We start from the raw sequence: 20412 nt of genomic DNA on the forward strand, positions 1-20412 counted from the left end.
AATGAGTGCCATTGCAATGCAGTGAGAGGCAGCGCTAAAAATACCTATTGACACATGGACACTAACTCACAAACAGGGTCACAGACAAACACACACACACACACCACAAATGACCGAAGAGAACTTATTCAAGCACCGACACACACACACACACACACTCACACACACACTCACACACACACACACACTCACACACACACACACACACACACACACACAGTCAGAGACCCAGACATACACCTCATAGCCTAACAAAACAAGTGTCATCACACACCAAATAACAGCATATGCAGCCGACATGACTATATATAATTTGAACGGACAATCTCAACCCTTTTAATTTACGATGACTGTGTTTGTATTTCTAGACTGATGCCCTCTATCAAATAGTCCAGACTTTTTTTTCACGTGAAGGATAAGTCTTTTGAGCAAACAAAGCTGCCATACTATGCCATACATACCTGTGAACGAAATATATATAGGAAAGTGTTCTGTGACATGCAAGCTGACATGTATTGTCCTCTAGTTTACCATAGGTTGACATTATATTAGATCAGTCTTCTTTGTTGTTGCAACCTGATGTAATGAAGTACCCTAGCTGTATGGTTTAACCTCATTTATGATTCCTTTGTGTTTCCTTTCACAAAACCAAACCAACAAAGTGGGTGTGGAGTGTTAAGATGGGTGCTAGAGGCCTAGTTTGTGAAAAACGGTCTCTGTTTCTCTCTCAATGGAAGCATTTCAATAGTTGTAAGTGGCTACCTCTCCCTGTGCCTCTCGTTCATCTGCACTGACATGGAAGAAGAAGAAGAAGAAGAAGAAGAAGAAAAAGAAAAAGAGAAAGAGAAAAAAGATGGAGCCACTTCAGACTATTGAGACCCCACCCTCGGTGTAACAGTTTTGGGTGCATCTCTAAAGTGACTTCCCCTCCCTGCTCTGTTTGGTCCTCGGGTGTTGCCGTAGTGAAAACAAACCTGAGACCAGAAGCTCAGGACATCCAATCTGGAGGACTAGAGGCCAGGCTGTCCACCCACACACAGCAGCACTCGGAAGCAGACAGGGACAACTGCATGGCTGTAAATCACATAATGGATGTGTGTGTGTGTGTGTGTGTGTGTGTGTGTGTGTGTGTGTGTGTGTGTGTGTGTGGGTGTGTGTGTGTGTGGTCTGTGTGTATCATTAGTGTGAATGTGTGTGACTGTGCATGTGTTTATGTTTTGTTTTTTGTAATCAATTATTTATTGCAAAACAGTACACATGAAAAATTCAAACAAACACCAAACAAAACAAGTGTCTGTCCTGATTTTTTTTCTTTTTTTCTTATCTTACCCCCACCCCCCACCCCCCACTATAAACACACGAGTAACCCCCCCCATGGCGATAACATCCCTTCCAACCACCCCCCCCCCCCATAGTTCTTCATTACACTATATTTGGTTTGAAAGCTTTTTGTGTGTGTGCGTGTGTGTGAGGGGAAGAGAGAGAGAGAGAGAGAGAGAGAGAGAGAGAGAGAGAGAGAGAGAGAGAGAGAGAGAGAGAGAGAGAGAGAGAGAGAGAGAGAGAGAGAGAGTCTGACACACCTTTCTAAAGGCACTAAAACGTAACATGTGTGTGGTATCATGTAGCACATACTGCACATACACACTGTTAACACCGCAAATGAGAACCCAGTGTACAATGAGCTGGCCCTCACACTTGACCAACATCAACAACTCAACAGATCAATGGTAACACAAGGCAGCCCTCTAGTGACCACAGAGGTGTACATGCCAGCTGTGTAATCTGAGATCCACAGTTGTTGGGGGTGATTCAGTTCATTTCAGGTGTTGTACTGTAATTAGGCCTATGGGGGCAGGCCCTCTGCTTCAACCATAAGTGTCCCTTTAGCTTAGCAAGAGCTGGGCAACTCTGACCCTATCCAGCACTAACACACACACCTGTGTCCTTTATGTTTCCTCAATACCCTTAGCCCTTATCAATTATTGCACCACACACCACACATTTGCTCAGTCTTGCCTGTGTGTGTGTGTGTGTGTGTGTGTGTGTGTGTGTGTGTGTGTGTGTGTGTGTCTGTGTCTGTGTCTGTGTGTGTGTGTGTGTGTGTGTGTGTGTGTGTGTGTGTGTGCGTGCGTGCGTGCGTGTTTTGTTCTCAGGGGACTGTTTCAACCAGACTTGACACTGTTCCTGTGCTTCGCCGATTTCTCTGCCTCTCATATGAAACCAATTAATTACCAGTAGGTCTCACTACACATTTGAATGGTGCACTTGGAGAGCACAGTACAAGGTAGAAGAGAGAGAGAGAGAGGGGGGGTGAGCGGGTTCTTTCGAGGCCCTTCTGACAACAGGAGAAAAACGTTCCCCTGTGAGGGAACTTGCCAGTGGTAGTGTGGGGGGGGACGCCAAAAATTAAAACCACATGGGCATAACTGACGTGACCGAATACTGGCAGTGAAAACATTTGACACATCAGAATTTAATTAACAGTTTTAAAATTTATGGTGTCATGGACTAGTAAATCTGAATGCTTTCCTGTGTGACTGTAATTACTACCATACAGGTTACAGCCCCCAGCTTAATTAAAGTCCAATCTGAGGAAATCAGCCTGCTCATAGCTGGTCGTCAATCAGGAGCGTTTCCAGATGGGGTTATTTTTTCACCAACAAATCACTTATCACTATGACAGGGTATATACAGGAATCTTGAGGTTAATTTGAATACCTTTCGAAGACTTTTTAAAGACCTTGTCAATATTTTTCCAGACCTCACTGCCACTTGGAGCTGTAACCGTTTACATCAGTGACACCTTTAACTTAACAGTTTTAGTTTGCGATAGACTAGACCACTATCATACAACACAATTTCTGGGTTCATCTTTGTTTTTTAATAAAACTAATACATTCACTTTTACTAAAAGTTTTTAGGACTCAAACTCTTTGGACAGTCTAATTCAGAAAAATACCTACAAAATTCAAGACCTCATAAAATCGTGATAAGACTTTTTAATACTTATTAAGGGTCTTGATTTTCCCCAAATTGATTGATCAACTTTTAATACTTTTCAAGACACCGCGGATACCCTGTATGAGTACAGTATAAGTAGTTTATATAAATATATCCAACTCAAAAAGATATCCACAACTTGTGAATAACATGAACAAAAAACAATCCCTGATCATAAATGTAGAGGCTCCAATTCAGTCAATTGCTGATAGTGGTGCCTTTACAGGAAGAGAACACAAAACACATGCTCCTTGGTTGCAGCAATATTAAATGTTAATTGTGTTATTAAATATTAATTGTTTCTACAGTGTAAAACTGACACAATTTTAAATTGAACATGCTTTCTGTCTACTCGAAAAAAATAATGGAAACCAGCTATCTGCAAATGAACCGGAGCCCAAATGTCTCCCATATGATTTGTGACCCAATGGGTGGAAGAGCATGACAAGATATATATGATATATGTTCCTCTAACCCGCCAACTGTAGGGATGGGCGTCTATGACGTATGAATGATCCCGCAGACAGACAGTCAGACAGTGTCAATGTAACAGCCTATAAACAACATGCATAGACAGACAATGACATTATCAGTAATTATCATTGTGTTTAAAATGTTATGATGAGGATACATCCATCACAATATGAGGAAATGAAAACATTGCAGCAAGATTACCAGAAGATACCAATACGTCGTCTAGTTCTACAAATACTTATTCTTTAAATTCAACACAGGTCTGTGTGTTGCATGTGAGCAGCGTTTCAGTGTCAGATAATGACAACATTTGTTATTGGGCTAGAAAACATGTTCTACAAAGTGTTTCAACAATTTGCCTCTTTGTGTAAGAAATTGCACATCTTGTTAACATTAGACTCCAGAGTGATCTGTTCTTGCTGTCATGTTTGAGTTTGTTTTGACGTTTGAATATTGAACTACTTTTTCAAAGTATCTTTAATTTGACAAACTATATTTCTATTAAGGATAACATTGGTGTAGCTGAACTACTTCAATTGTGAAGTAATTGGTAATTTGGTTAACTACATTTTCTGAATATGAGGGCTAAGTGCCTTACTCAAGGGCACACTAGTAGTAGTGGTGGTCTAGTGGATAGTGAGTTGGACTTGTGATCGGAAGGTTGTGAGTTCAAATCCCGCCTGAAACCACACCACTACTAGTGTGCCCTTGAGTAAGGCACTTAGCCCTCAGTTACTCCAGGGGGAATGTCCCTGTAATTCGTAATTGTACGTCGCTTTGGATTAAAAGCGTCTGCTAAATGGCAAAATTAAAATTAGTAGTGGTGTGGTTTCAGGTGGGATTTGAACTCACAACCTTCCACTAGACCACCACTACCCTTGTTCTGCATGTCTTTCTATGCCAGCAGCTAGACAATTGCTGCACAAAAGCAGAGAACACACACACAGATGAAACATCCAGCCGGCTCATATATACAACCCGATACCCGCATAAGGTCATAGAAATCAAGACAGTGATCATAACAACACAGAGACTCCATGTATGTTCAATGGATTAGTCTTTATTGCAGAGAGCAGTCCAGTTCATTGTCATTTGGGCAAACCAGGAATGAAATAAGGAATGCAGCAAAAACACGCACACCCACCCACACAAACACACACACACACACACACACACACACACACAAACTTCAAAAACTCTTCACAACACACTCTGGGTACACGTCAGTTTTTAGTAATTCCACAAAAGAGTAACAACACAGCTCCATTGAGTTTGAAGCCTTTTACGAGTAGTGTTGGAGTGTGTCATAGTAGAGTACCGTCGGTAGAGACCAGTGTGTGCGGTTGCATCTTGGCGTATTACATGGTAACACAGCGCTGTGTTCCCCTCAGGAGTGAAATGCAACATACTGAATGGATGAGGCACGACAGAGCGCCATAATACAGCACTTTACAGGACGTAGAGCAGAGCCATTCGTCAGAGAGAGTCTGGCCCACTCCAAGGTCGGATGCCATGCTGCTGCATTTGAGCAATCTTTCTTTCTTTTCTTTATTCTAGCGGTCCAGTGAGTGCTTAAGGTCTCTTTCTTTTTTCCACATTGGTACAATATTGCCCAAGAAATGCCAACATGGCTGCCGTGGAATACTGAGATGGTCTATAAGAGCATCTGTGTGCTTTTTTTTAAGTGGAAAGTGCAGTGCCAATCTCTCTCTTCTTCTCTTTCGTCTATGGCTCTGGGTTATAGGTGAATAGTCGATCAAGTCAGGCCCACACTGCTTTGCACGATACAGCAGTGAATATAGCCGGACTGAGACAAGTGAGTCTCTCCAACAGCAAGTTATGACAATCTTCTGCGGTAGTTATAACACTACATATCAAACTCATCTATAGAGTCCAGCACAACAGGAATCTTAGCCGTAGCCGTACTACAAATGCCTACTACATTGATGATTCCCGTTGGAAGCAAGCAACATTCCATGAACGTTGAATTGTGCCAATATGATTCTATCCATTCCATATGGTAACATCCCCCCCCCCCCCAAAGTCCTGACATGATACTGTGGTCCAGAATGGGATGAAGAAAGATTAGACGCTGATGTCATAAAGAGTTTTATGTAGCACATCTGGCCCGGGAGCCCAACTGGAAGTCCCCGTGAATGACATCATCATCACCACTGTCTTAATCCTTGTTGATCCCACACAAGACTGGGGTGCAATGAAACTCATCTGACCTTTGGCATCATCAGCTGTAATGTCACTTTATCAATAAACAGATTGAAAACCAATCAATGATTGTACCATCACGATGCCCCTACCTAACCAGCTAAAGGGAAATAATAATAATAATATTAATAATAATAACAATTCTACATGCAGGGAACTAAATCAAACCAAATGCAATCCTAACTTTAGAGGTAATACTGAGAAAGGACAGCTGCATGGCTGCATGAACAAGCAGAGCAGAGGCACAGCATGAAAGAAATGAAGCTTTTGAACGTTATCATCAGAGTCCTTTGGGAGACGTGCAGTTACAATGATGAGGGGAGGGGGAGGGGGAGAGAGAGAGAGAAAGTGAGAGATGGAAACAGAGCCTGAGGCCCATTTAGGATCCCCAGAGGATTATGGGAGAGAAGGAAGGTGCACGTAGGAAGGATGATGATGATGATGATGATAATAATGAGAGGAGTGTAGATGGAGGGTAGGAAATGATGGAGGGATGAACAGATGAGTGTGAAGGCACAGGGGGGTAAGACGGTAAAGGAATGCAAGTCAAAGAAAAAGGAGGAGGAATGAAAGCGCGCTGGGGGGGCAGCGAGGCAGAAGAGAGGGATGAGAGAGCCTTCCTCCTGCAGCCCTTCACTTCTTTTCACTTTTCCGTTTCCTCCCTCACTCGCACTCGTTTTCCCGGAGGACGTCGTACATATTCACGGTGAGGCTGGAGGGCGGTCCGTCCTTCCTCGCCGGCCGTTTAAAGCCCTCGTCTTCATCGTCGCCGTCCTCGTCATCGTCCGCGTCTCTGTCCCTCTCGTCCTCCGGCTCGGAGCTGGACTCTCCGTCCTCCTCCTCATCCCTCTCTCCGGCTCCCTCGTCCTCCATCCTTCCCAGCAGAGTGATGATCTCTGTCAGGCCTTCGTGGGACTCCCACTGCTCTGTAGATAATAATAATAATAACTTTATTTGTATAGCGCTTTTCCTGCAAACGTTGCAGCTCAAAGTGCTTTAATCATTATATAATCTTAATTTCATTATTTTGTAATTTAAATGCAATATTAAAAGGATGAGTTTTTATAATCTTAATTTAATTATTTAGTCATTTAAAGGCAATATTAAAAAGATGGGTTTTTAGTCTTGACTTGAACATATTTGCTGAGGTTGCATCCCTAATGTAAACTGGCAGTGCATTCCACAATTTGGGTGCATAAAATGAGAATGCAGCCTCACCAAATCTCTTCTTTTGTACATGTGGTATACAGAGAAAACCAGCGTCAACAGATGATCAATCAATCAATCAATAATTCCCACTTTTCATATTACTTCCATAGATCCATCTCTCATCCCCGTGGTTATACATATAAGTGCTTCTCTCTCGTGTTAATTATGCTTAATTGAATTGATTGGTAATACTGGTTGCACTACTAGACCATACGGTAGTTATGCATCATTAGAAGAAAAAAAAGAAGAGGGTCTATTCTATACAACTGTGCCATTCACCTCTCTGGTTGGTGTATCCAGGAGGTCTGAAGCACAGACACAGCCTCCCGTCGACGGCCAGCCTCATGAGACTGTTAGCTGCGCGGTATACGTCGTTACGGGCCGCCTTCGCTGTTTTATAGCCCCTCTTGCTTGCCCAGGCTGTGAGAGAGGGAGGGAGGAGAGAGAGAGAGAGAGAGAGAGAGAGAGAGAGAGAGAGAGAAAGAGAGAGAGAGAGAGAGAGAGAGAGAGAGAGAGAGAGAGAGAGAGAGAGAGAGAGAGAGAGAGAGAGAGAGAGAGAAAGAGAGAGAGAGAGAGAGAGAGAGAGAGAGAGAGAGAGAGAGAGAGAGAGAGAGAGAGAGAGAGAGAAGAAAAATAAGAGAAAGAGCCACTTGGTTGGTGGTGGAAACATACATTTTCTTTCATTTTTCTTTATTTGGTTGGACAATGTGAGTTCCCGGAGCAAATCCATCTGGAACCTCCAGTCTGTGTTGATGTTGGCAGGCTTTTTAGTCACTTAGTCTTTGGTGTTTAGATGAAGTTCTAGTCACACCAAGTCACCTCCATTTTTCTTAGTTCCAGTCCAGTTCCAGTTGATGAAAACTGAAAACATTCCAGTGCAGTCTCAGTCCACAAAAAACCCCAAAACATTTTAGTCTAGCCCAGTGGTTCTCAAACGTTTTCTGTCAAGCCCCCCTTGGGAGGACAAAACATTTGTGAGCCCCACCTCACCCCAAAAAAACTGTCACAACATGGGGCAAGTTTACATTTATTGAACTGAACCACATAACCAGGGGTGCACATAACTTTTTGGGGCCAGTGCTCAGAGGAGCACCTAGGGATGCTGCTTGGTGCTCCCCGAGCTCGCGAGTCACGACCCGTCCCACAGCTGGATAAAAAAGGGATACATGGATAACTTATATTAGCAAAACGACATGTATTCATAAATAAAGATGAACGAACAAATGATTGTGTGCAAAACAAAAGAAACAAACACAAAATCAAATGACTGCTCTTTAAGCATGAAAGTCTGTCAGACTCCTTTTAAACACAATGAAATCAACTGACATCTCTTTAAGCACTAACTGAATGTCTGTTCTTTAAACACAATGAAATCAACTGACATCTCTTTAAGCACTGCTCTGTTCTGTAAACACTGAAATCAACTTTTCAACAAAAAGTTACAGCCTAAGCATTTATTTATGCTACAAGCTTAATCATCATCATCACTGCTCTCTTGACTGCTGTAAGTTATCACTGTCCTCAATTTCAACCATGGTAGAGGATGTTGTAGGCTATCACTTTAAATAGCTCATTATTTTGATTGTGCAACAAAGTCTTTTTTTTCTTTCTAATAGAATTCCCAACCATATTCCCTGGGTCATGGGTCTAGGTGTGATAATGAAGCTGTAAAATAAACGTCTGAACGTGTGAAAGCTTCAGAGAAAAGAAACGTGAAGTTCCTTGGTGTTGTTTTTCCTTTTAGCGACGAGTCGTTCGGGACTGAATTGTCACGTGTCGGCGTGATAACCGTGCGATACGCGATACGCGGAATGAAAGTACAAGTACTTTTCGTGAGGGGAGTCGCCGTGGTCGTTGTGATGGCGTTACGGCGCTTGCTGTGATGCAGCAGTCAGCAGTCAGCAGGTGGATTTTGAGGAAGTAAATTCCTCTCCCAGCGCTCCCAGCTGTTGGTGCGCAAGAGCGCGTTCATGCCGCTGATCTTCCGCGCAGCATGCATTTTGGCGACGCATGCGCACTGGCGCACCAGTTATGTGCACCCCTGCACATAACACTGTCTCCCAACAAAAAACCTAAAAATACAAACAACACAATATAATAAATAAACACAATAACAATATTTTTCGATTACAATTCTCAAGAAAATGAACACTAACAATCAAGAACATCATAACATTAAAGCATTAGTGGCTGCAATGAGCCTGTTTGGCACTGCAGATCTTTTCAAAACGGGGTAGCAGGCCTGACACTGCCACTCAAGTCCTGCTCAATGTTGAGCCTAGATCTGTACTTTGTTTTCAGTGAAGCAACAGCTGAAAAGCCAGCCTCACAGAGATAGGATGTGGCGAAGGGAAGAAGGATGCCGACAGCCCTCTGCCCTATGAGTGGATACTCCTTCTCCACACCAAGCCAGAATTCACTCAGTGTCTGACCATTGAACCTCAGCCTCAGGGTGGACTCAGAGGTCAGCTCGATGAGTTGGTCCTCTTCAGCAGAGCTGAAATCAGCAGGTGCTACAGATAGAGATACCTTATTTGTAATTAATTGCATATTAAACACAACACGATTCAATTTTACAACAATCCATTCCAGGTAGTTAGTTAGTAACATACATACAACATTAATAAAATATAGGCCAACAGCACAAAATAGTCACAGATATATTTAGTCATCAAAATTGCCTACCAACCTGCTGCATTGAATGGATCCACCACCCAGTCATACTCAGCAGTGTTGTGTGGGAAGTATTTCTGGAACAATGCTCCCAGGGAAGAGATGTGTTGCTTCAGGCAGGGGATCACTGTGGTGGCATCACAATCACTGCTTTCTACAAACTTGGTCAGGTTCTGAAAAGGATCAGTATTTCCTTCATCAAGGCGCCTGCCCCACACCTCCAGCTTTCTGGTGAATGCGCTGACCTTATCTGCCAGGTGGGGTAGGTGTTTGTCTTTTCCTTGAAGCTGAAGATTCAGCTCGTTGAGCTTTCCAAACACATCACTGAGATAGGCCAGTTTCATCAGGAATTCTAAATTACTGAACTTGCTTGCAGATTCGTGCATTCCCACCTCCTCCATAAACACCCGAATCTCCTCTCTGAGCTCAAAGACTCGGGACAACACTTTCCCTCGAGAGAGCCACCTTGCTTCACTGTGAAACAGCAAAGCAGAGTGTTCAGCTCCCATTTCCTCACACAGTGCAGAGAACAGACGTGCTTTCAGCGGGCGGGTTTTGATGAAATTTACAACACCGATCACTTCGGTCAAAACCTCATTTAGCTCAGGGCTAAGCTGCCTGGATGCGAGCGCCTCTCTGTGAATGACACAGTGTGTCCATTGCGCGTTTGGTGCGACGCGATTTATTAGCGCCTGCAGTCCCTTCCTTTTCCCGGCCATTGTCTGCGCACCATCTGAGCAAAACCCCACACAGTTCTCCCATTTCAGTCCGTGTTCTGTCAAGTAAGTGTCACGAATCCCAAATAGCTCCTTAGCTGTCGCTCTCCCTGTCACATGCTTGCAAAACAGCAAGTCTTCATTCATTGACTCCGAATCTACATAGCGGACATAAGAAATAAACAAGCAGTCCTTATTACTGTCAGTAGCCTCATCAACTTGCAATGCAAAACGTTTGTGTAGTTTCTCTGCGAGTTGTTCCTCAAGGTCCTCTGACATCTCACCTATGCGTCTTGCAATGGTGTCGTTGGACAGGGGAATGGTCTTACATTTTGCAGAGGTTGTCTCATCAATCAAAGTTGACACCATATCCAGTGCAGCTGGGAGTATGAGCTCCTCAGATATGGTGTGCGGTTTCTTGCACTTCGCAATTCTGTATGCAACCTTGAATGATGCTATTTGCGCTTTGGTACTTACGGATGCCGCTTTTGTCATATGAGTTTCTTGCTTTCTGTACTCTGTAAGTTTTCTTTTAAAGAAGGCCAGTGGCTTCTTTGCATCATTGGGGTGTGTTGTCTCAAGGTGCCTTTTTAACTTGTTTGGCTTCAGGCTGTCTGCTGCTAATGTTCTGAGACAGCACGCACAATGGTCTCTCCTCACCTCCCACCACATTCACGGTGAAGCCCATTCAAGGTAAGCCTCGTCATACTTTTGAACAGTTTTTTTTTTTATACCCATGTTTGTCGCATTTTCCGTTTTTGTTTTCGCTGTCCCTGTCAGAAATGACTCCATTCCGAAGATTATGAAGCTACAATTAGAACAAGTCAAAGAGTTCACCTGAGTGTTAATTGTTGACCTCCCTAGTCTCTCGCGCCCCACCAGTATTGCTATTGCGCCCCCTTCCGGGGGCGCGCCCCACACTTTGAGAACCACTGGTCTAGCCGTAGTCAGCGACTAAAACTCGACTAAAATGTTTTGGGGTTTTTGTGGACTGCGACTGCACTGGAATGTTTTCAGTTTTCATCAACTGGAACTGGACTGGAACTAAGTAAAAAAAGAGGTGACTTGGTGTGACTAGAACTGGTGTGTACATCTTCATCTAAACACCAAAGACTAAGTGACTAAAAAGCCTGCCAAAATTAACACTGCGCTCCAGTCTGAGGGGGTCTGAGGGGTTCTGAGGGGGGGTCTTACCCTCACAGACGTCCCAGGCAGTCCAGCTGTGATCCCCGGGCTTCTCCTCCACCTGCTGGTGCTTCTGCAGGGTCCCCTCCAGGCTGGGGTGTATGAGCTTCAGCACCTGGAGGAAGGGCGTCCGCTCACACAGGTAGCCCACCGAGCTGTAAGGCTCCTGGAGCTGGGACACTGGGTAGATACCTGCCAGGATCTACCATTGAGAGGGCGAGGGAGGGGGGTTAGGGATGAGGTAGTGGGAGAGAGAGAAAGAGAGGGAGGGAGGGAGTGAGAGACAAAAATCAAGGAAAAGTGGATGAATGAATTCATTTTGAATGAAAGCTTTCCCTTAATGGAGAAGACTTAGAGGCGGCTCTCGTTTCACTCAAAGGCCAGCCGTAAAATAGCCTTGAAGACTTTAAGACTGTGAAGAGACAATATCGAATCAGTAATACTTCAATTGCAAAGTTTCCTCAAGATCTTCTCCATTAACAGCCTGTCCTTAAAAACTGGTCATCTTTGATTTTAGATAGATAGATAGATAGATAGATAGATAGGACAGACAGATAGATAGATAGATAGATACTTTATTGATCCCCGAGGGGAAATGAAGGCGTTACAGCAGCTCACACCACAAACAACAACAATAAAGCGACAATTGAATAACAGACAAATTGACAACAAAATAAAAATAAAAATAAAACATCTGAACATTATATATAGTAAGACCAGACCTGTATGAATTATCATCCCCCAGCCTGACTCCGATCATCCCGATCGAGCCAGTCAGAAGAGTAAGAGGAAGGGGGGGCTCAAGGGTGCACGCACAAACACACACGCACGCACGCACACACGCGCACACACAGTTACCTGTAGCTGTTTGTTGACGAGGGAGGGGAACACCAATCCGGGGCAGTCACACAGTTTGACGGTAGGGGTGAGGTAGTAGGTCTGAAAGTACTTGGTGTGGCCTGGGGTCCGAGACACGCTCACTACCTTCCTCCCTACCAGACTGTTCAACACGGACGACTTACCCACGTTAGGGAAACCTGGGGAGGGAGAGAGAAATAGAGAGAGAGAGATAGAGAGAGAGAGAGATAGAGAGGGAGAGATAGAGAGATAGATAGAGAGAGAGAGAGATAGAGAGAGATAGGTAGAGAGAGAAAGAAACAGAATGAGAAAGGGACATACACCTCGTTCCAAATGATTATGCAAATTGCATTTAAGTGTCATAAACATATTTTTTGTTGTTTCTCAATTAAACTCATGGATGGTATTGTGTCTCAGGGCTCTTTGGATCATTGAGATAGATAAGAGAGAGAGAGAGAGAGAGAGAGAGAGAGAGAGAGAGAGAGAGAGAGAGAGAGAGAGAGAGAGAGAGAGAGAGAGAGAAAAAACAGAATGAGAAAGGGACATAATTAGAGAGGGAGAGAGATGAAGGGATAAGAAGGCAATTGAGCCATTTCAGAGGATGAGAAACAGTTCAGTCTGTGCACTTCACAGAGACGAAGGAGGGTTGTCTATCTACACATAAGGTGTCATAAGAATCGGAAGGATCAATTCATCATCCATGGCTGGCTTTAGCTTAGTGGGCTAAGTAACACAGCATTGAGTCCTGTGGACAACCCCATGTTCAATCTCCACTGGGTCACACTAGCTTTTTGTCTATACAAATGGTAAATGGACTGCACTTATATAGCGCTTTTTTTGCTGCTCCAAATCGCTTTTCAACGGCCTCTCATTCACCCATTCACACACCAATGGCGGCAAGCTGCCATGCAAGGCGCCGGCCCGCTCACTGGGAGCAATTTTGGGGTTCAGTGTCTTGCCCAAGGACACTTCGGCATGTGGCCAGCCGGGGCTCGAACCGCCGATCTGCCAACCTTGTGATCATTAGGCGGTGACTATCTCCTGCGCCACAGCCGCCCCCTAAGGCGAACAAGCAAAGCAAAATGTCTGACCTATACAGCCCAGCGTGAGAACCCCATCTTTGTAGAGCTCCTGGGACGGGCTGCTCATCTCCATGGCGACGTCGCTGTGGTGCTCCACCAGCACCGACTCCGCCCCCTCGTCTGGCCGCTCTCCATCTGGCCGCTCGGCGACCGCGTCCCTCTGGATCTTCTTCTCCCAGCTGGACAGGTCCACTGTGGGGAGAGAGAGGGGTATACAGGGTATATACAGGAATCTTGAGGTTAATTTGAAAGTGACAGTTGGATCTAAGTGACAGTTGACACTAGAACAGCCGTGTCTATGTTACCTATAACGTGAGAGGGAGTATATAGCAAGCCAAGCACGCTTATGGTTGAGGTCATATCAACACAGGCTCACTGGCTTAATGACATTTACATTCTTGGCATTTAGTAGATGGCCTTTTATCCAAATCGACTTACAAAAAAACATTTGTAAAATGTGTGAATTTTCATCAATCATAAGAAAAATCGATTCTAGGGCCAGGGGGCCACTGGAAGTCTTTTATTATTATACATTTATTTACAGGAGAGAAACTGTACAGGAGGGTAGTAGGGGATGAAGAGGTCTTTAGAAGGGATAGAAAGAAGCCTGTAGCCTGAAAAGACGGGTCTTCAATCTACGGTGGAAGATAGGTAATGACGCTGCAGTCCTGACGGCGAAAACACACAGCGAGCGGCGACCTCAGCAGCACGTGTGTGTGATGGAACTCGTGACGTTAGAATTATAAGGTTCCATCTCCATTTTTGGTCAAAATTTAGTTTTCTACATAATCTGATCCATTAGGTGTTTATTAATGCCTGTGTGGCATTTTTAAAATGTTGAAATGTTTTAGTTAGTAGTAAGTAATAAAATACAAAGGTTCCATCTCACAAAACATAATGGAATGTAAAAACTTTGACGCTCAATATCTCTGAACTGCCCTAAACGGAGATAGAACCGTATCATTCTAAACGGAGATAGAACCTTATCATTCTGAGCTCACGAACTGTTGCAGCTCTCACTTTTTGTGGCTTCCACACTGGCTGCAGAGTGTCTTCTGTGGCTCTAACTGCGGAGCTGCTACTGCCAGCCCTGTCTTTGTACATTGAGTTCTTCCTGCAATGCGTAAAATGCAGCACGTGGACAAAATAGGCGAGAGTCCTAATCTCTAGATGGCGTGCCGCAGCAGCCAGCGTGAGTCACGCTTGAGACGCACGCGCTGTACGGCTGCTCTAACGTCTAAACGAAACGCACGCGCGCTGCTGAAGTTGACGCTTGTGGTGTATTTTCACCGTGATGACAGCAGTTGGAAGCTCGTTCCACCAGCGGGGCGCCAGGACAGTAATGAGTCTCACCTCTACCAGCTGTGATCTCCTGGCACGCCTTCAGGATGTGGGTGGGGCCTCCAGCCTGCCCCCATCCGCCCTTTCTCAGCCTCTTTTTCTGAAGCACTACAGACAGACAGACAGACAGACAGACAGACAGTCAGAAGGTTATTCTGGTGCCAGTTCAACGAGTGCATCAAATCAGATGCCAAGTTTGTTTCAATTAGCATGCTCAATTTAATTTGTCAGACATTCCCTAACACTCTCTTTCTTTCCCCTCCCTCCCTCCTTCCCTCCCTCTCTCCCTCCCTCCCTCTCTCCCTCCCTCTCTCCCTCCCTCTCTCCTTCCCTCCCTCCCTCCCTCCCTCCCTCCCTCCCTCCCTCTCTCTCTCCCTCCCTCTCTCTCTCCCTCTCTCCCTCCCTCTCTCCCTCTCTCCCTCTCTCCCTCCCTCCCTCCCTCCCTCCCTCTCATCCCTCCTTCCCTCCCTTGCTCAGTCACCTGAGCTGTAGGCCTGCCCGGGGTGCGAGGTGAAGCAGACTGTGTGGAGTTGGGGGAACTGGGAGGACAGGTAGTGTCTCCAGGCCAGCACCAGAGGAGGGGGACACAGGTCTGCTTTGTTGAGGACCAGGACCACCTTCTTCTGTAGCTCGTCCGTGATGTAGTGGTACAGGGCCGGGGGAAAATGCAGCACCTGGGGGGGGGGGGGGCACACACAAGGAGAGGTTGTAAACATACATATACAAAACAACTACAACTACATCTTTTACTACAGTTCAGACTCACTTGAGGCAAGTAGTGTCTAACGTCTAGCCTGCCTGGAATGCAAAACTGAGATTTTCACTTAGCTTCTTAAGTTTGGAAGCCCTAAGTAGAGTTATTCTTCTATCCAAAATATGCGTGAGGGTTTGAAAAGGTTTGACATATTATTGACTGACTCTGAAGATGTTAACGCTGCATGGCTCACTGTGTCTGTGTCTCCACCTTGTGACAATCATGTGTAAGTTGAACATTGACGTAATGATATCATCATTGGTGATTGGAGAGACTGAATGGGCCGAGATTAAATTAGATTAACCCACCGGATGCCTGATGTCCACGATGAGCAGAATCACGTCGGACATCTCCAACACTCTCCACAACTGCCTCCATGTCTGAGAGAGAGAGAGAGATGAGGGATGGGGAGGGGAAAGGAGAGAGGAGGGGGGGAGAGGGGTTGTTAGAGGGAGCTGGGAGAGTGCGGTGTGTGTTTATAAAGGGTGTTACATAGAACATTAAGGGTTTTGTGAAAGTGTTAATTCACCTCTAGGTTGTGTGTTTATAAAGGGTGTCACATAGAACATTAAGGGGTTTGTGAAAGGTCTATCCACCTCTAGGTTGTGCTCGAAGTGGCTGAGGGAGCCCGGGGGGTTTCTGGAGTGCAGGTCTGCCAGGTACTCCCTGTACGACTTCTCCTCCTTCTTCAGGAGCTCCTCGCGGGTCATCCCGTAGTTCCAAGGCGGTCGCCGGGGGAAGTTGAGACCTGGGAATCGATCAATTGACAAATATTCTGTTCATCAAACAGTGGCCCACCAAGTCCCATCTGCTTCATTTAGTATCAACCCCTAGTAGCGTCAGACCAGATGGATTATGCAACTCTGTTTTGGCAGAAAGGTTATTTCCGCCTTTTATATATATGTATATATAAATATATGTATATGTATATATATGTTACGGTACATGTGGGAATACGGTACATGTGGGAAAACTAGGGTTAGGGTTAGGTGCTAGGGTGCTACGGTTAAGGTTAGGGTTAGGGGTAGGGTTAGGGTTAGACATGCCAGCATGTACCAAGTCACCCTAGCACCTAACCCTAACCCTGGTTTTCCCACATGTACCGTATTCCCACATGTACCGTAACATATGAACAATTCATCAGTAGCAGCATTGAAAGGAGAGTCCAGCACTGGCCAACCTTTCTCTGTGGGGTAGATGTCGTGGACGTTGACTTCCAGATCTTTCTCTGACACCGACTCCAGAACCTTCTCCCGGGCCACCTTCTTCCTCCTCTCCACCTCCTCTTTGCTCTCCTTCTCAAAGTGCAACCGGAACCTGGATGAAAAGAGGGGGGGGGGGTGAGTATGGTTCATTGTAAGAGAGTTTTGTGTTATAGGCAGGACATGCCCATAATAACCACAGATACATAGCAGGAATTATTCAATCTCTCAAAGCGTTATGGGTCTGGGTAATAAAATCATGTGTGTGTGTAATCATTTGTTTATTTTTGTCTCGTTTCCAAAACGTACCATCTCTTCGGCCTCTAAGTGTCTGAAGTTCTCATTTCATGTTACTAGATTCCTAACCTGTTCTAGGTTGTCTTAAATTTAGTCTCGGCCTCTTTTGATTTTAATATCTACATGCCCAGACACATTGTTCTAATTTAATTTGGTCCTGCATTAACCCCTTCATTCACTGCTCGACGCACCATCTCATAATTGTCTCAGACATTAACATGATGAATCTGTAATATTAATGACATCAGATATGACATCTGTTATTCACCCTGCAGGTAATCTCATTGTGACATGTTACCTATAGTTCCCAAAAGTTAAGCAGTGACTTTCTACATTTCTTGTGATCTACCTCATGAAGAAAACAATAATTCCAGCAAGAACTCTAAGAAACTGAGCTTCAGCTTTGACCCAGGAGGAACTACCCATGACTCATCATCGTACCCTGAGACATCTTCTGCCCCTCAGCACTGCGTCTCCTAAAGACACCCGCTTTCCCCTCTACGGTGTCCCTAAAAACTTATATTGCCCCCCTTGTACTGTTTCTCTGTTTCTCCAGTGTAAAAAAAAAAAAAAAAAACTACGTTTAGAATAAGGTGATAGGAGAAGGTTTTTCCTTCTATCAATGGGCCCGGGCCTGAGCTGGATTACTCTTCCAATGTATTGATTGTAAGTCGCTTTGGAATAAATGCCAAAAATGTAAATGTAAATGTCATCAGTGAGTCCATTGATTCATCATGACTCATTAGTGAGTCCATTGATTCATCATGACTCATCAGTGAGTCCATTGATTCATCATGATTCATCAGTGAGTCCATTGATTCATCAGTGAGTCTATTGATTCATCAGTGAGTCCATTGGGGGAGTCACTGAGTGATGGTAACTCACCTGTTGGGGTCATATCTGCCTTCTCTAACAGAGGGCTGCTGGTTTATCCTTCTCACGTCTGTGGTTTCGCTGTCTGACGTGTCTGACTGTCTCTCCCGCTCCATCCCCCGCTCCACGCTGGCATTGCGGCTGCTCGGCCCAGAGCCCGGCTCACCTGAGAGCACCGGGTAGAGATACGCAGAAGAAGACATAAACTATCCTCCATCTTGGCACCAAACGTCCTATCACAACAACACTTCTTCAGTTCAATTTATGTCCCAGTTCAGATCAATGTAATGTAATTGTCTTGAAACGTCAGACTCACTCTCTCCGTTTCCTAACTCCACATAAGATACAGAATGTTGCTGTTAAATATAAGTCAATGAATCCCCACTCTGATTTCTCATCAATATTCCTTCTCAAATCATGTCAGTGTTTCAAATGCATTATTTTGCTAATACCTTATGATTAAAAAACAATTGATCAAATTACTGAAGTTATCTATTTTGTACTAACATCAGTGTAGTAGTAGAGTATGTCATCCTAAATTCCCTTCAATTGAGATTTCTTTGACTATTACATAATTCCATACTCATACAGAGCATGCGCAGTAGAGCGCAGTGTCACACATTACTAGGACTGTTTAGCTTTGCCATTGACAACAATGGACAGTAATGCAATGCAACAAACAGATAAAAAAAAACGTGGGAACATCTTTATAAAATGACAATACCACAAGTTCATTCAATGCCAATGGAGCTGTCAAAATATGTACCCAAGCTAGTTCATCATCATAGCCTAAACCTGGTGTGGCAGTCAGTCACTGAACCTCACTAAGTTATACTGTTATAGGAGGATTAGAGGATATGTATTATCCTCAGTGTGATCAAATCAAATATACTATTCTATTGGATCTGGTTAAGAGTAGAGAGTTAATAGCTTAAGCTAGCCCAAGTTAACATGCTTGCTGACACTTGTGTGGTTAGCTAGCTAACCTCCTCTCATGTAAAACACTGACAATAATTGTGCTTACATGACATCGACATGTTCTAAATAACCAATTCAGTCAAGAAGACATCAGGCAAACATATAACAACAACGTTAGTTGTCTAAGCTAGCTAGTAAGCTAAGCAACATCGGGACACATACGTCTCTTGGCTGGCTAGTTAGCAACGCTAGCCAAACTATGCTAAGCTAACCGTTTTCATGAAACACACTTCATGTCAGGTGTCATTGCACCTTAGCAGCCCAGCTAAGCTCATTTATTTACCTCTCTTTCTCTCCCGTTTCACTTGCAGCTGTTTCTTCTTCTGCTTGTTGCTGAAGGGCTTTTTCCGAGGCATTGTTGAAAGGAAAGTTAAACTAGTTTTTTAGTGTGGCGTTTAAATGTCAGTTATTTTCCTAGCTGTGTATTTACATTCGTGAAGTTTCTGGACTCCTACACTTTTCACACTGACGCCTAAATCCACTGCAGAGGATTAATAGACGAGACCAGTTATAACTTTATAGTGTTTATAAGTCGACAAAAATAGTCAACATGAACCCAGTTAATCTCACAATGTGTGTTAGTTTATATTCGGACATTTTTAAATCGTTGTCTGACATAGATATGCTAAGCTATTATAAGGAAGCTCACCCCCCCCCCCCCCCCTTTGCAGAAGATGGTACGGTCCGCCGTTTAAACTACGATCTAATTTGCATAATGCATTCCATCACACTCTTGTACAGAACAGTAGCAGATCAATGAAGACATCTCTGCAAAGTCATGATGACTGACAAGACCTTACATGCACGAATTATTCAGAAGCAATGCAAATTAATATCATTTACATGATACTGATATCTGATATGTATCCATTCTCTCAACTCTGTGATAGTAATAGTTTGACCATCTTTACATTTACATTTTTGGCATTTAGCAGACGCCTTATTCCAAAGCGACTTACAATCAATACATTTGAATACCAAGCATGTGAATCAGCAATCCACCATTCGTTGCAGGAAGAGTAATCTAGCTCGGGCCCGGGGCCACTGATAGAAGGAAAAACCTTCTCCCTATCGCCTTCTACTAAAACCTTTTTTATCTTGTTATAAAGCTCAGGAGTAACACAACATAGTTAAATGTATATAAAAGCAAGGACTAAAACAGCAATATTAAACTAAAAACAGTATTCAATGAATGCTTTATCGAACTGCAGTGCAGTTGAGTTTTAGTGAGTAGCAGGAGACAGACATTGAGGCAATTTGTTTAGTTTTTTTTGTACGGTTTTATTGTTTCATACAAGGTTAAACACTGTCATTTCAGATGTGTCAATCTATTCGTAAAGTAGGATAGACTTCGGTATAATAGTATATAGCGGAAGAATAATAGCAAGAATACATTTGGATAACAATGTTATTCTTATAGGACACACAAAAATGTAATACTACAGAGGGGTTACGTAAAACAGGAACCAGCCAATCACATTCACTTCCCACATGGTCCATGTGGGGTAAATGGGGCTGTGATCAGAGTCATATACTGTAGATCTGTA

At 44.0% G+C, this 20412-nt stretch overlaps 1 protein-coding gene across 1 annotated transcript; it reads right to left on the reverse strand.

The window, feature by feature from the left end:
* Positions 1–6348: 6348 nt before the first annotated feature.
* On the reverse strand, positions 6349–19302 carry gnl1 (guanine nucleotide binding protein-like 1). Its single transcript, XM_080540048.1, has 12 exons — positions 19149–19302; positions 17900–18053; positions 16696–16832; positions 16112–16263; positions 15824–15895; positions 15243–15435; positions 14774–14869; positions 13430–13612; positions 12339–12517; positions 11490–11682; positions 7186–7326; positions 6349–6623 (listed from the first exon to the last, which is right to left on the reverse strand). The coding sequence occupies exons 1-12, from the start codon at positions 19219–19221 to the stop codon at positions 6361–6363; spliced, it is 1836 nt and encodes a 611-aa protein (XP_080396174.1). The 5' UTR covers positions 19222–19302; the 3' UTR covers positions 6349–6360.
* Between the last annotated feature and the right edge of the window lie 1110 nt (positions 19303–20412).

The sequence above is a fragment of the Nansenia antarctica genome (assembly GCF_963989245.1).
Source record: "Nansenia antarctica genome assembly, chromosome: 10".
Lineage (NCBI taxonomy): Eukaryota > Metazoa > Chordata > Actinopteri > Argentiniformes > Microstomatidae > Nansenia > Nansenia antarctica.

Bases quoted from the DNA above. Each gene is read 5' to 3' on its own strand.
- gnl1 (XM_080540048.1), bottom strand. From the start codon at position 19,221: ATGCCTCGGAAAAAGCCCTTCAGCAACAAGCAGAAGAAGAAACAGCTG. The intron at 16,264-16,695 runs GTTGGCCAGTGC...ATCGATTCCCAG, and splicing joins CATCTACCCCACAGAGAAAG to GTCTCAACTTCCCCCGGCGA. The intron at 12,518-13,429 runs GTCAGACATTTT...CTCCCTCCCCAG, and splicing joins TCTCACGCTGGGCTGTATAG to GTTTCCCTAACGTGGGTAAG.